The 14,566-nt window shown below is 46.6% G+C and overlaps 1 protein-coding gene across 1 annotated transcript in view; it reads left to right on the forward strand.

Annotated features, from left to right (window-relative positions):
- Positions 1–208: 208 nt before the first annotated feature.
- GLP2R (glucagon like peptide 2 receptor) overlaps positions 209–14,566 on the forward strand; it is a 67,922-nt gene continuing 53,564 nt past the window's right edge. Inside the window, exons 1-3 of the mRNA XM_008010348.3 lie at positions 209–505; positions 8,300–8,387; positions 10,491–10,595. Coding sequence (XP_008008539.3) covers positions 317–505; positions 8,300–8,387; positions 10,491–10,595 — 382 coding nt within the window. The 5' untranslated portion in view covers positions 209–316. The remainder of the gene's footprint in view (positions 506–8,299; positions 8,388–10,490; positions 10,596–14,566) is intronic.

Raw genomic sequence — 14,566 nt, forward strand, 5'->3', positions numbered from 1 at the left:
TGGAGCCCGCTGACCGCCTTGTTCTTTCTCCTCGGCCTGTCGAGGAAGTCCCAGAAAGCACAGCTGACTTAGGGAAGGTCTGGGAAAAATCTCCCTGCTTTTAGGGGGGTAGGGGCGGGGGATGAGCCAGGGCTGAGGAGGAACTCTGAAGACTTTGTAGATTGCTCTTGACCGCCTCAGACACTCGGCACGGCGTGGAGAGGATTTGTGCAAACATTTCCTCTCTGGACCAGGAGGAATGCAAGAGGAGACGGCCTGCGGTGCATCTTGGACTGCTGGAGAGATGTACCCTCCCTTGTGAAGGTGCACGAGGAAGATGAAGCTGGGATCAAGCAGGGCAGGGCCTGGGAGAGGAAGCGCGGGACTCCTGCCTGGCGTCCCCGAGCTGCCCATGGGCATCCCTGCTTCCTGGGGGACCAGTCCTCTCTCCTTCCACAGGAAGTGCTCTCTCTGGGCCCCTGGGAGGCCCTTCCTCACCCTGGTCCTGCTGGTTTCCATCAAGCAAGTAAGAGCAGTTCATTATTATTATTATTATTATCCGTTGTGTGTGTTTCCTGATTTTTTTTTTTTTAAAGAAGTAATTTAGGCCTCATGTAAGCAATCTGGAAAAAAGAAAACAGTATTAAGAATATAATGAGCCACCATAATCCTAGCATTCAAAATCACTGTTCCTATTTGGCATATTGTCCTCAAATATTTTCTCTATGCATTTTTTTTTTTTTTTTTACAACAGCTGGTATTAGGTAGTATAAAACACATTGTATCCTGGTCGCCCCAACACCCTGCATCATATTATAAGCATTTCCCCGCGTCAATGTGAATTCTGCAAATAGCATTTACAATTGCCGCATCTATCCTTCTGCTTGTCTTCAGTATTCTCCCAGGTTTGAGTCTTTAGGTTGAGCAAATCCATTATTCTTTTTCCTTTCCTTTTCCTTTTCTTTCCTTTCCTTTTCCTTCCGTTTCCTTTTTCCTTTCCATTACAAAAATATAGAATGCTAATTGTTTTTTTTTAAATATGATTCAAAGAAGTGAAATGAAAACTACAAATCACTCTACTTCCAACAGCTAGAGATCACCCTCATTCACATTTGGGGGCTTGTACTTCCAGACATTTTTCTACCATCGCTTACATACAGTTTTTTGTTTGTTTTTTGAGATGTGGTCTCGCTCTGTTGCCCAGGCTGGAGTGCAGTGGTGCAATCTTGACTCACTGCAACCTCCACCTTCCAGGTTCAAGTGATTTTCCTGCCTCAGCCTCCTGAGTAGCTGGGATTACAGTCACCCATCACCACCTGGCTAATTTTTGTATTTTAGTAGAGACAGGGTTGGCCAGGGTGGTCTCGAACTCCTGACCTCGATCTACCCGCCTTGGCCTCCCAAAGTGCTGAGATTACAGGCATAAGCTGCCATACCAGGCCTCCATACAGTTTTTTTTCTTTTTTTTTTTTTCAAAAAAAAAAAAAAAAGCACATACTGTAAATATTATTTTGTAATCTGCTTTCTTCATAACAAAATACACTAATAACACAACTGACATTATTATAGAGCACTTGCTCTGCACTGGGTTGAGTGCCAGGTGTCCTCCATTCCTCATATTATCTCCTTCTGTGTTCTCAGCAACCCTGTAGTCGGAGGTTCTCTTGTTAATCCCCTTTTACAGATGAGTAAACTGAGTCTCGGAGAAGTTGAGCAACTTTCTTCCACGTCAGTAGATGTAGATCCGTGGTATGACATTTAAGGGCTTTAAGGGTTTGTTGTAATGTATTTAACTGTCCCGTATAGTTGGGCATGCTGGTAGCTTGCTTTATTCTATCCAAGAAGATGAGACCTTCGTCCTCTTTCCAAGTTTCCATTTGGATACCAGGCTATGGGCAATATAAAAGGATGATGGGAAGGAACCCCAGTTCCACTCGTCTGAGTAAAGAAAGTAGCCTAAGGAATGGCTCAGGCTGGGCACGGTAGCTCACGTCTGTAACTCCAGCACTTTGGGAGGCTGAGGCAGGCAGATCACGAGGTCAGGAGTTCAAGTCCAGCCTGGCCAACATGGTGAAACCCCATCTCTACTAAAACAATGCAAAAATTAGCTGGGCGTGGTGGTACGCACCTGTCATGCCAGCTACTCGGGAGACTGAGGCAGGAGAATTGCTTGAACCAGGAGGTGGAGGTTGCAGTGAGCCGAGATCACACCATTGCACTCCAGCCAGGGCAGTAGAGTGAGGATCTGTCTAAAAAAAAAAGGAATGGCTGTCTTCCTCCTTAGTTCCATGGGCGGGGTGAGTCCCTGTTCATGGTCTTGGAATTCTAAACCCCTCCAGCCCCCATGTAGGGCAGGCTGTGGTACCAAGTCTCATGAGGGTTCACCTCAGGTTTTCTTTGCTGCAAGCCTGGGGCTACAGACGCAGATAACCCCTGCCAGATTTCCTACATCTAGGATCCCCTAGAGGCTGCCTTCAAGCCCTCATGGATTGTAAATGTAAGCCCAATGAATGGTTTCATGGAATTCTTACCATCATGGCAGCCTCTCCCCTAGTGACCAGAACATCCTTAAGGCAGGTGGCCCTGGCCTGCCTCTGGTCCCAGGACTTCAGTCTGTTAGTGGTGGGGCCAGTGGTGGGGTACTTGATTCAGAGCCTTCATCCTTGCTTCCATTATCTGGATATCTCATATCAACACTGAGTGAGCACACCCAGCTTATCGTGTAGTTTTGTTCACAAATGTGAACAATGGCCGACCACATGCCGAGCCCTGAGACAGCACTCGGGATATTATCATAACATGCTTCCTCACACCTCATCTTACTTAATCCGCAACACAAGCCTCTGAGAAGCGTGTTGTTACTGAGCCCCTTTTACAGATGGACAAACTAAGCTTCAGAGGAGTTAAATGGTTGCCTGCGATGCTGTAGCTCCTAAGCACTGTGCCTACCCGGGGTGTTTGAAACCCTGCGTGTTTTCTTCTGTAGCATTCTTGGGAGTTGTTGATGTATGGATATTTGTGTTAGCACAGCGGAATCTGCAGAGCCTCAGGCCGGCTTACCAGGCTGAGAAAGCCACACCTTGGCGCTTTCACTCTGGTATTTTTATAATCAGTAACATGCCCGCTGGCAGCGTCTGTTTCTACTCTCTGCCACCCAGTCTGCGTTTTCAGAGCCTATCTGGCTGGCTGTCCTCTGGGTGTGTCTGTAATTCTGATGGCCTTACTCTTGGTTCTCCATCTTAACCCCTGTATTCCTTTTCTAGATGTTTATATTACAAGGCTTTGGGAAGACTTGGATGATGAATTCTGCTCCTAGCCTCTTTCCCTGTGTGGAATATAAATGACTGTGGTGTGTGTTTTGGCAGGAAGTCTTCAAAAAATTCACTTAATGAGAAATTCTCAGGGATAGTTTAGTTTCTAAATTCAAGCAGGGAAGTAGTGTTATCCCCACACCATCCTCTCCCACACTCATTTATTTAGCAGTTGCTTTGGCATCAAAAACACAAACTATCTAAGGATTTTTGAGAAGCACGTTGTGGCCCTTTTATACATGGATGGCAGGAGGGTAAAATGGTGTATATTTAAAGGGCGAGGGTAGACAGTTTGACAAAAACCTTTAAAACTATGTGTATTCTGTGACCCAGACATTCAAATTCAAAGAATTTCTAAGAAAATAAAGATGTGCTCTCAAATGTTCAACCATGAGGATTTTAATTACAGCATCATTTATATCAGTAAACATCTTAAAACAACATAGACATTCAATGCTAGAGGATTTAAAAACTAAATTATATCACATTTTTTTCATAGAATATTATGTAGCTGTTAAAAGGATCTTTACTTCATTTATCATTTATTTCTTGAAATGGAAATATATTCATGATATAGGTCTTTTTTTTTTTTTTTTTTTTTTTTTTTTGAGACGGAGTCTGGCTCTGTCGCCCAGGCTGGAGTGCAGTGGCCGGATCTCAGCTCACTGCAAGCTCCGCCTCCCGGGTTTACGCCATTCTCCTGCCTCAGCCTCCCGAGTAGCTGGGACTACAGGCGCCCGCCACCTCGCCCGGCTAATTTTTTGTATTTTTTAGTAGAGACGGGGTTTCACCGTGTTCGCCAGGATGGTCTCGATCTCCTGACCTTGTGATCCGCCCATCTCGGCCTCCCAAAGTGCTGGGATTACAGGCTTGAGCCACCGCGCCCGGCCAATGATATAGGTCTTCTAATGAAACATAAAAGGCTTTGAAACAATATTATTCCCTCTGAAGTTACAATACAAAAGAAAAGAATGAATGTGTACAGAGAGAAGAATCTGAAAGTAGATGGCAATTTCTGAGTAATGAGATGATAATTCCACCTTCTCCCCTTTTGGCATAGCTGTGACTTCTATTTCATCTACAGTGAAGTGTATTCCTTCTCTAACAAAGAAAAACAGATTTATTTAAAGAGAGTCAGTACAAGGATTTCTCTTTCCTTTTCCTTAATCCCTTATGGCCAAGTTCGTTGCTGATGCTGGTTGCCTATGCAAGGGAAGAGAAACCAAAGTCAAGCTGGACTTTTCCAGTTGGAAAAAAAATCACCCGTGTATCTTCTTTCCTCGTGACTTTGGGAATCTGGCTGTGATTGAACTTGGATGTACCTCTTGTGTTTTTTATGTCTTTAGGGCAAGGACTGGGAAGACAGTCTGAGTTTGTCCAGCTCCCCTAGACTGACAAAATTCAGTACTTTTTAGTTTTAGTTTGTTTTTCTGCTTTTGGTTATGGCCATTGGCCATGGCAAAGAATGGAGGATAGGGGAACATTACTCCAGAGACTGATTTTATTGTCTCTTCCTTAATCAGGTCCCGGGGAGGTCCCTGGGGCCATAAATAGTACTGTGTCCCCCAGTGGATCTTACAGTGATGACTTGAAGGATTCTAGAGGCTTATGATTTGGTTGGCAACTCATCTGCTGAATTTGTAAAAATGATTTAGAGTCAGTTTCGGTGCCATTAAAGATGTTTACATCTTTAAACAATATGTTAATAACTTACATGCTTCCTCTTGGGCCATAACTCAGAGAGATATATCAATAGAGATTCCAAACTCATAGGAAACTGAAATCAAGGGATAAATGCCAATTATTGTACCATTATTATTACTTATTGGATAATTGCATGGTTCTCAAACTGTGTGCTTGTATACCCGAGGGCACCACTGTGAACTCACAGGGGTGCTATGAGATACTTTAATTTTTGAAGGGAAGTACAGTGATATGTAGCATTTTCCAGACACTGTGCAAACTACTAGCTCAAGGTATTCATGGTGTTAATATTAGATCTCACCTCCTCCCTTTTGATGATGTTGTTTCTTTGCAAAGCTGGGTTTTCCACAGGTCCTGTGATTAAAAAGCAAGTAGAGCACAAAAATCAGTGTGGAACAGGAAATAAAGGTGGTGGCATCCGATCTGATCCTAAAGCTTGAGAAGTTGCGCAATGCACAGCAGGCACTAAGCTGTTAAGGCATAAATATTTATTAAGTTGTTTGGACTTACTTACTTAATGAGTGGGGCTTTAGATATATCTTTTGGCCTAGAAGTGCTGTGGAAAAATTACTGAGTCAATAAGTTTGGGAACTGCTGGTCTAATGACCCCACTAGCTCTTCTTCAAAAAGTTGGCTGTGTGATTGTTGCCGCCCTCCCTACTGGTATACCAGTCCTACCTCATTCTTTTGGGATAACCCTAAGTCTACCTGGCCCTAGAAAGCATTTGAGTTTGTTGCCCCTTGTGAGAAGAGAGAAAACCTTAAAGCCAACTGATTAACTGGGCGATCTTAGCCCAGATCATTTATTGAACCCTTCCTCATCCTCCATCCCACAACTGAGCCTCTGAAAATGGACAGCAAGAGCATTAACTCCTGCCCTGTGCTGGGGGCTTGTATTCAGAGATGAAAGACACATCTCAGTCCTCAAAGAGCTTATGCAGTAGGGAGGAAGATGGATAGGTGGCCCACCAATGACACTGCAGTGTGATGGGCCATAGGGATCGGTCATGCAGGGGAAGAGTGACAAGTTCAAGACTCAGGGATACAGGTGGTTAAGTATGGCCAAGGGTCTCTGGGCTTGAGTTGGGCTTTGAAGGATGAAGAGGAGTTCAACAGGTAAAAATGAGGGCAGAAGCGAGTGCCAGTGGGAAGTACAAGGATGAGAGGTCATGAAGGAGCACGACTTGGGACAAGGATGGCTGAGAGGCTAAATCCTGAGGCCACAGGCCTTAAGTAAAAGACTGTAGGCAGGAGAGCCCTGGGCTTAGCTCTGTCCTGTTCTCCTGTCACTGTGGAGCAGTGTGGAGGGTGGATGGTGGCCCCAGGCCAGAGGAGGAAAGGAAAGACAGGGTTGGACAGGAGAGACGTTAAGGAGGTGGGGTCGATGGAACCTGGACAAGGGAAAGGAAATTGCCATGGACGACTCCTAGTTTCGGGTTTGTAATGGAGAGAACTGAGCCACACAGGGCAGAAGCTCATAGGGAAGCCAAGGACGACAGACCAGAATGCCCTTGGCCTTGCATGCCAGCCAGTTATATAGCTGCCATCTCTGGAACAGATTCTGAGTCCTTTTTAGGACAGGGGTTGTGTCTCCCTCATCTCTGTATCCTAATTCCTCCTTAACACAAGGCCTGGCCCACAATAGGTGCCTGATGAACAACAGAAGAGAAAGTCCTTTTTAAAATCAAAGGAAGGCCAGGCATGGTGGCCTTTGAGAGGCCAAGGCAGGAGGATCATTTGAGCCCAGGAATTTGAGACCAGCCTGGGAAATGTAGCAAAATCCTCTCTCTACAAAAAATACAAAAATCAGGGCCGGGCGCGGTGGCCCACGCCTGTAATCCCAGCACTTTGGGAGGCTGAGGAGGGCAGATCACAAGGTCAGGAGTTCGAGACCAGCCTGACCAACATGGTGAAACCCTGTCTCTACTAAAAATACAAAAATTAGCCGAGTGTGGTGGTACGTGCCTGTAATTTCACCTACTCAGGAGGTGAGGCAGGAGAATCCCTTGAACCCAGGAGGCAGAGGTTGCAGTGAGCCGAGATCACGCCACTACACTCCAGCCTGGGCAACAGAGGGAGACTCCATCTAAACAACAACAACAACAACAAAAATTAGCCGAGCATGGTGGCGTGTGCCTGCAGTCCCAGCTACTCAGGATGCTGAGATGCAAGGATCACTTGAGCCTGGGAGGCAGGGGTTGCAGTGAGCCGAGATTGTCCTACCACACTCCAGCCTGGGCAACAGAGTGAGGAGACCCTGTCTCAAAAAAGTAAATAAATAAAAGTGAAATAAAAAGAAGTGGTACAGGTGCACAAGTAGAAGCTGTGACACAGCCCAGTCATCTGGAAAGCCCAAATGTGCTGTATTTCCAAGAGTCAATGGTATGAAATAGTCAATATTAGAAAGGAAAAAAATCCCAAGTCCTCAGTAGCTTGAGTAAGTCTCTCAGACACTTCTCTCTGTACTGAACCCACTTCCGAACTGACTTCTCAAGAATAGATCTGGGCCGGGTGTGGTGGCTCACGCCTGTAATCCCAGCACTTTGGGAGTCTGAGGCGGGCAGATCACGAGGTCAGGAAATTGAGCCCATCCTGGCCAACATGGTGAAACCCCATCTCTACTAAAAATATGAAAAAAATTAGCTGAGCATGGTGGTGTGCACCTGTAGTCCCAACTACTCGGGGAGGCTGAGGCAGGAGAATCGCTTGAACCCAGGGGGCAGAGGTTGCAGTGAGTCAAGATTGTGCCACTGCACTCCAGCCTGGTGACAGATTGAGACTCCGTCTAAAAAAAAAGGAAAAGATCCTATAATCTGAGCAGAAAACATCATGGTCACCTCCAGAGCAGAGAATCTGTCTACTCAGAACCTTTGACTTGGGACCTGCAGATACCTGGGTGATGCAGGTTCCAGCAATTATCTGGCCCTTCTGTCACATTGTTGTGTCTTAGTGCGACGCATCTCTCTTTGGGATCTACATAGTCTTAGAAGCGTGCAACTATTCATGTGGGAGGATGCAAAAGTTTAGGATAAGAATATTGTGTACTCTTGAAATGTCAACCTCACTTAAAGGTTTTTACATTTTTTTCATATTTGTATTAAAGCCAATATGATTAGATTATGGAGTGAATGTAAAATTTGTATATACTCTTAAGATAGAACATAAGATGCCGAAGAAAGGCTGTTTCTTTGCTGTGGGCCATTGTGGGCACTTGAGTGGGAAGGTTGGAGAATCATAGTGTGAGGTGACAACAAGGCCACATCTGTACTTGGTCACTGGGGGTGACCATGTTTTTGTTTGCTCAGGTTACAGGATCCCTCCTTGAGGAAACGACTCGGAAGTGGGCTCAGTACAAACAGGCGTGTCTGAGAGACTTACTCAAGGAACCTTCTGGTAAGCATGTGTATTAGTTTTCCGTGGCTGTGTAACAAATTGTCCCAAAGCTTAGTGGTTCAAAACAGGAACCAGTCATTTATTACCTCTCATAGTTTCTGTGGGTGAGGAATTTAGACAGGGCACACTGGGGATGGCTTGTTTCTGCTCTGTAATGTCTGGAGTTTAGCTGGAAGACTCCCATGGCCTCTACACTTGACCGGGGCTTCCATACAGCAATGGTGGGGTCTTAAGGGCCTGCCAAACCAAAGACTTTCATGCCTTGGCCTTGAAAGTCATACAAGATCACTTCGGCTATGTTCAACTGGTCAGACAGCTACAAAGCTCTACCCAGGCTAAAGGAGCAGAAACACAGACCCCACGCCCGTTGTAAGGAAACATATGAAACCAGATGTATGTGGATGTGACCATCTTTGATAAAAGCCATCTGCCATGGCACACTCATCACCTGATCACATGACATGATTAGCTGCCGTATATTAGCCTGGGAATCTGTTAAAGGAATGGGGGTGAGGGGTGCCCCATCTCCCAGGGCGTTAACTAAATCTGAAGAGTAACATTTCTCTTATCCAAGGCGACACTAAGTTCAGAACATTCTAGCAAATATGTAATAGTTGTCTGCAGGCTGACTCTTTGGGTGCAGCCACGTGCGCCATGCCCATCTCCAAAAGAAAAAAAGAAGAAATTATCTTAGCCCATTGCCTCTGAGCCCACTGAGGACAATCCCCAGCTCTGGCTTCTTTCAGATCATTTAATTCAGAGGCTTTGAGATTGACAGGACACTGTGAACTCTCCCTTTCTTTCTTCACCCAAAGGCAGTCCCAGGTTTCAAGTCCTTGTCAGCTCCCTCTGAAGACCTCATGGGTCCAGGCAGGTTGTAGTCAAACCTTGAGGTCAGCTGCAGGAACCACCTCTCATTTTGGAGAACGCTGCTTTCTGAGGTCAAGGTAAGGCAGGCCTTCATCCAGAGCCATGCCATGCACAGCTCGGGTGAGCACTGCCTTACCAGGTGCTGACACCTGGCAGCCAGGTCGATACAGTGTCCCAAGCCAGCTCATAACACCATGGTGTTGCTAGGGTTTCAATGCCAGGAACCTGGCCTTCTTTTTTATTTTTATTTTTTTGAGATGGAGTATCCACTCTGTCACCCGACTGGAGTGCGGTGGCGTGATTTCAGCTCACTGCAACCTCCGACTCCCTGGTTCAAGCGATTCTCCTGCCTCAGCCTCCTGAGTAGCTGGGATTACAGGCACACGCCACCACGCCCAACTAATTTTTGTATTTTTAGTAGAGATGGGGTTTCACCATGTTGGCCAGGATGGTCTTGATCCCCTAACTTCGTGATCTGGAAACCTGGCCATTTTAGCCTAATAGGGAGCAGATGGTGGGGAATGGTGTTCAGCTTCCGGGATGTCACGAGCTTGCAATATTAGAAGTTTGAGACCTAGTCTGAAATACTTCCATTTGATTCCAGGAGGCCCATAATGCAGAGTTTTAAGATTGTTGCTTCCCATTGCCAAACACCAGGGTAAATCATCCCCTGAGATGGTCCAAATATCTAATAACGATCACTGAATTAGTGCTCAAATGGAGAGATATGACTATACAGTACTTGTATTGGATCTGTGTGACCAAGGACCTTGAGTTTATAGATCCCCTCATTCTGCTAGTCTTTTTGCACATTCACAGAGTAAATGTATCCTGGGATCTAACTGGTGAAGGTTTGATGGTTATTTAGCTGATTGTGGAACATAAGGGACCAGTTGAGCCTCCAAGTGTCCTCCTGTCCCCAAGTTTCTGTGAAAGTTTAGTTCATGTCAAATAAAGTAAAATCGATATCATGTGTACACTGACATAATTGACCAGAAGTCAAGTTGGGCAGACAAATGCATGTTGTGTGGGGCTGCATTCAGCATTCCTGTGGTCCCCAAATCATTCCCCATCCTTGACTCATCTAGAGAGTGGGCCACCCATGCTGGTTTCTGCACAGGTTACAACAGCTTCCAGTGCCAGGAAGGTGGGCTCCCGTGGTGCCTCTGCCTCCATCAGTGGCATCCCTGTGCTGAAACACCGATGTTCATCAGACCCTTCTTCTCTCTATAGGCGTGTTTTGTAATGGGACATTTGATAAGTACATATGTTGGCCTCATTCTTCTCCTGGAAACGTCTCTGTACCCTGCCCTTCATACTTACCTTGGTGGAGTGAAGGTAATAAGTCTTATTTTTATCAATTTTCCCCAACCAAGTGCTTTTCTCAAGTCCTCTTTCCCCACAAACAGTCCCCGTCTAAGCTCTCAACCTGCACTCAGCTAATTTTTTTGTATTTTTAGTAGAGACGGGATTTCACCGTGTTAGCCAGGCTGGTCTCGATCTCCTGACCTCAGGTGATCTGCCTGCCTCGGCCTCCCAAATTGCTGGGATTACAGGCATGAGCACCGTGCCTGGCCAATGAAGTTATTATTGACAATTGTAACCAGTTGTGCTATCAAATAGTAGGTCTTATTCATTCTATTTTTTGTATCCATTATCCCTCCCAGCTGCCCACTACCCTTCCCAACCTCTGGCAACCATCCTCCTACTCTCTATGTCCATGAGTTCAATTGTTTTGATTTTTAGATCTTACAAATAAGTAGCTTTCCTACTTCGAAGCTTCTAGAGTACAGATCCAGCAGCCACTAAATTTGGCTGCAGTGGGGGTAAGAATGGCCACTGTCATGGAGAGGAGAAACAGGTGAGGGAGAAAGATTGGGATGCTAACCACCACACAAGTTTTGACTTGTTCGATGGGGAGGAAGGATTTTCAAAGTACCCTTTGCATTCACATCGAAAGGAGGTGCCAATGGGTTAGTGCTTTTAACTCCCATGGGACTTGGATGGAGCATGTGACCACTTAGCTTGCTCTGATCCTGTTTCAAGGAAATAAACACGACTTAGATAATATCCCATCCGGATAATATCCCATCCCTACCAGCCCTAGAAGCCCGATCTCTTCGTTGTTTTATTCTGGAAGAGGAGGGAGGTGATTACTGGTTAGATTCCTGTTGCCTTTGACCACAGACTACCGGCAAATATAAGGACAACTAAAAGTGTTCTCAGGAAATGTAAGTGGTTACAAAGCTCCAGGCAAAATGAGGTGAGAACCAGCTTCTGAGAGGGTGAGATGATAGCCTTTCGTATTTAATTTCAGCCCCATTAATCATCCCATTGTGCAACTTTGGTTTCAATGTTTTGAGCCTCTGGAGCAGAGAGAGAGAGTGTGTTTAGAAGGAAGATCCATTTCTGGGTGGGAGAGTTAGTGACCTATTTTATGGAAGTGTTCTCTGATGAAATCCAGTTGGAATCAGCCCAAGAAGCATGAGAATGTGAGATTTTAGGGAGGGTGGAAGAGATAACTTGCTGGATCGGAGGGGTCTGAATGACTCAGGCACAGTCCCCCTGGGAACAGCTGAGTGAGGGGAAAGAGCACTGGCTGTGGAGTCAGGAGCCCCGAGGTCAGACCCAGTCCCTCTATTTTACACTTTGGAGACTCTGGGCAAATTCCCACAGCCCTCTGAGCTTCCGTTTCCTCATCTATGAAAGGAAGGAGACTTGCTAATTCTGAAGGTCACTCTGAGGATTAAATGAGAAGGTACTCACAGGGTGCGTGGCAGAGCTGCTGCTCGGTCCGTGGGAGCTGAAGCTGAGTCCAGGAAGGAGCCCCTTGGATTCCTTCAAGTCTTGAGGCCCCAAACACCCAGACTCTTCAGTAGCACGTGGAGCTGATCCCCACTTCCCTGCTCACTGTCTACCTGTCCCTCTCTGCTCACTGTCTACCTGTCCCTTTCCAAGAATTAAAAACACAGATCCATTCCACTGTAAGAGAAAATCAAGTGTTCAAAAAGCCACATTTACAAAGAAGTTAAATTAAAGGCTCTTTAAAAAAAAAAAAATAGGTTGTGGGCTTCTGGAATGTGAAGGCAGTGTGATTTGCAAAAGGTGGGAAGTTACTCTTCCACCTGCCATTCTGTGCACTAAATCTTTAGAATCCAAATGGATCCCTGCAGCGAAAAGAGAATGTGGAGACCATGGAAAGGCGCAGAGAAGCACATGTGCAAATACACAGAGTGGAGGAGAGAGTCCTTGTGAGATGGGAGAGAGAAATGAGCATGGTCATATCAGAAGAGGGAGTGCCTGGCCTGTAGTCCCAGCTACTCGGGAGGCTGAGGCAGGAGAATGGCGTGAACCCGGGAGGCGGAGCTTGCAGTGAGATGAGATTGGCCACTGAGTGCCTGATGGCAAACAGAGGCTGTAACTGACGACTGAGGCTGGGGGCTGATGACGAAGGAAACTGGGTGTTAGTCACTAGGGTTTCAAACTCTTTTCTGTAGAGGAGGATTATGTGGAGCCCCAGAAGGTGTTAAGGCATAAAAATGGAGCTCAAGTTGTAGTCTGGGAGAATGACGTTGAGAGCATGTAGCTTCCGAGAAATGGAGGAACCAGGGAGGAGAGTGGCGAGACTACTACAGTGTCCCAGAAAACGTCATGCTAAGGGTCTGGATTTGGCCAAGGGCAAGAGGGCGGAGAGAAGGAGAAAGATTAAAGAAAAGTGTTGGAGGTGGAATGCTCAAGACTTGTCATCAATTGGAGGAGAAACTGAGGGACAGAAAGGAGTAGAAAATGGAGGAGAGAAAAACAAACTCCTCTTCCTTCTCCTCCTCCTTCTCCCCGTCTCTTCCCCATCTAAGGAATGGTCTCAGGGTCCACCTGGCCCCACCCAAGCCCACATCTCAACCAATGGGTAGCCAGGTCGTCTGGCTCCTCCTCTCCTCCATCCCTCACTGCTGTGGGCTCACCAGCACCCTCTGCTGCTTTTCCACGGCCTCCTCACGAGTCCCTGCCTCACATCTGGCCCCCTCTAGGCACCTTTGGAAAAGCTTTCTAAAATATCATTCATATTCTGTCTCCCCCTCGCATACAAGACCCCCTGCTGCCTGACCCCGCCGACCTCGTTAGCACTCTCCCCCACGTTCAGGGTTCTCTGCACTTCAGCCCAATGAGCAACGCCCAGGCTCTGCACCTGGTCCAGCTCTTGCCACTCAGTACCTCGGCTCGCACACCTGCCCAGGAGGCCTCCTCACAGGCTCTGGCCATGCTCTTCTGCCTATAAAGCCCCTTGCAATTCTCAGCTCAGTCCTTTGCCCCTTCTAGAAGGTTTTTCAGACCTCACCCCTCAACTACAGACCTCTCCTCTCTGCAGCCTCTCTTTTTTTTTTTTTGAGACAGAGTCTTGCTCTGTTGCCCAGGCTGAGTGTGCCCGTCTTGACTCACTGCAACCTCTGCCTCTGGGTTCAAACAGTTCTCCTGACTCAGCCTCCCCAGTAGCTGGAATTAGAGGTGTGTACCACCGTACACAGCTAATCTGTGTATTTGTAATAGAGACAGGGTTTCACTATGTTGGCCAGGCTGGTCTCAAACTCCTGACCTCGTGATCCTCCCGCCTTGGCCTCCCGAAGTGCTGGGAATACAGGCGTGAGCCACCGCGCCTGGCCTCTGAGGCCTTTTCTATACCTGTGCAGTCTTCTGTCTTAGCATTTATAATCGTTTACAGCGATTTTTCTTTGCACTCCCCCAGCCAGAGCTGAACCCTCTTCGTATGTTTGCGTTCCCAGCACAAAGCATGATGGCTAGCACAGACAATGCAAGTGGCAAGAGACATTCTTGCCATTCACTCATTCAACTAATATTTATTAAGCACCTGTTGTATACCATGCATTATTTTTAAGTGCTTGGGATATATTAGTGACAAAAACCAAGTAAGATCTCCTTGTCGGGCTCACATTCTCGCAGGAGAGACAGACAGTTATCAATAAGCATCATAAATAAGTGCAGACGATGTTTGAATGTGATCTGTGTTAAACAAGATGGGGAAGGGGATGGGAAGGTTGGAGTGGGGCGATGTGTCGCAGCTGTAAACTGGAGAGTTAAGGAAGTCTTCGACGGCAAGGTGACATTTTGGTGAAGATGTAAAGAAGGTAAAGGTTTTAGAGGAAGCGTGTTCAGATTGGAAGGAGACAGCAGGTCAATGGCTCTATGCGGGGACCATGGCTGGCCTGTTGCATGTGGCTGTGGTGAAGAGGGGAGAGAAGCAACAGGTTATGGCAGAGAGTTACGGGCCAGGTCTTAGGGGGCTTTGTGAAAGG

This window comes from Chlorocebus sabaeus, chromosome 16, assembly GCF_047675955.1.
Source record: "Chlorocebus sabaeus isolate Y175 chromosome 16, mChlSab1.0.hap1, whole genome shotgun sequence".
Taxonomy (NCBI): domain Eukaryota; kingdom Metazoa; phylum Chordata; class Mammalia; order Primates; family Cercopithecidae; genus Chlorocebus; species Chlorocebus sabaeus.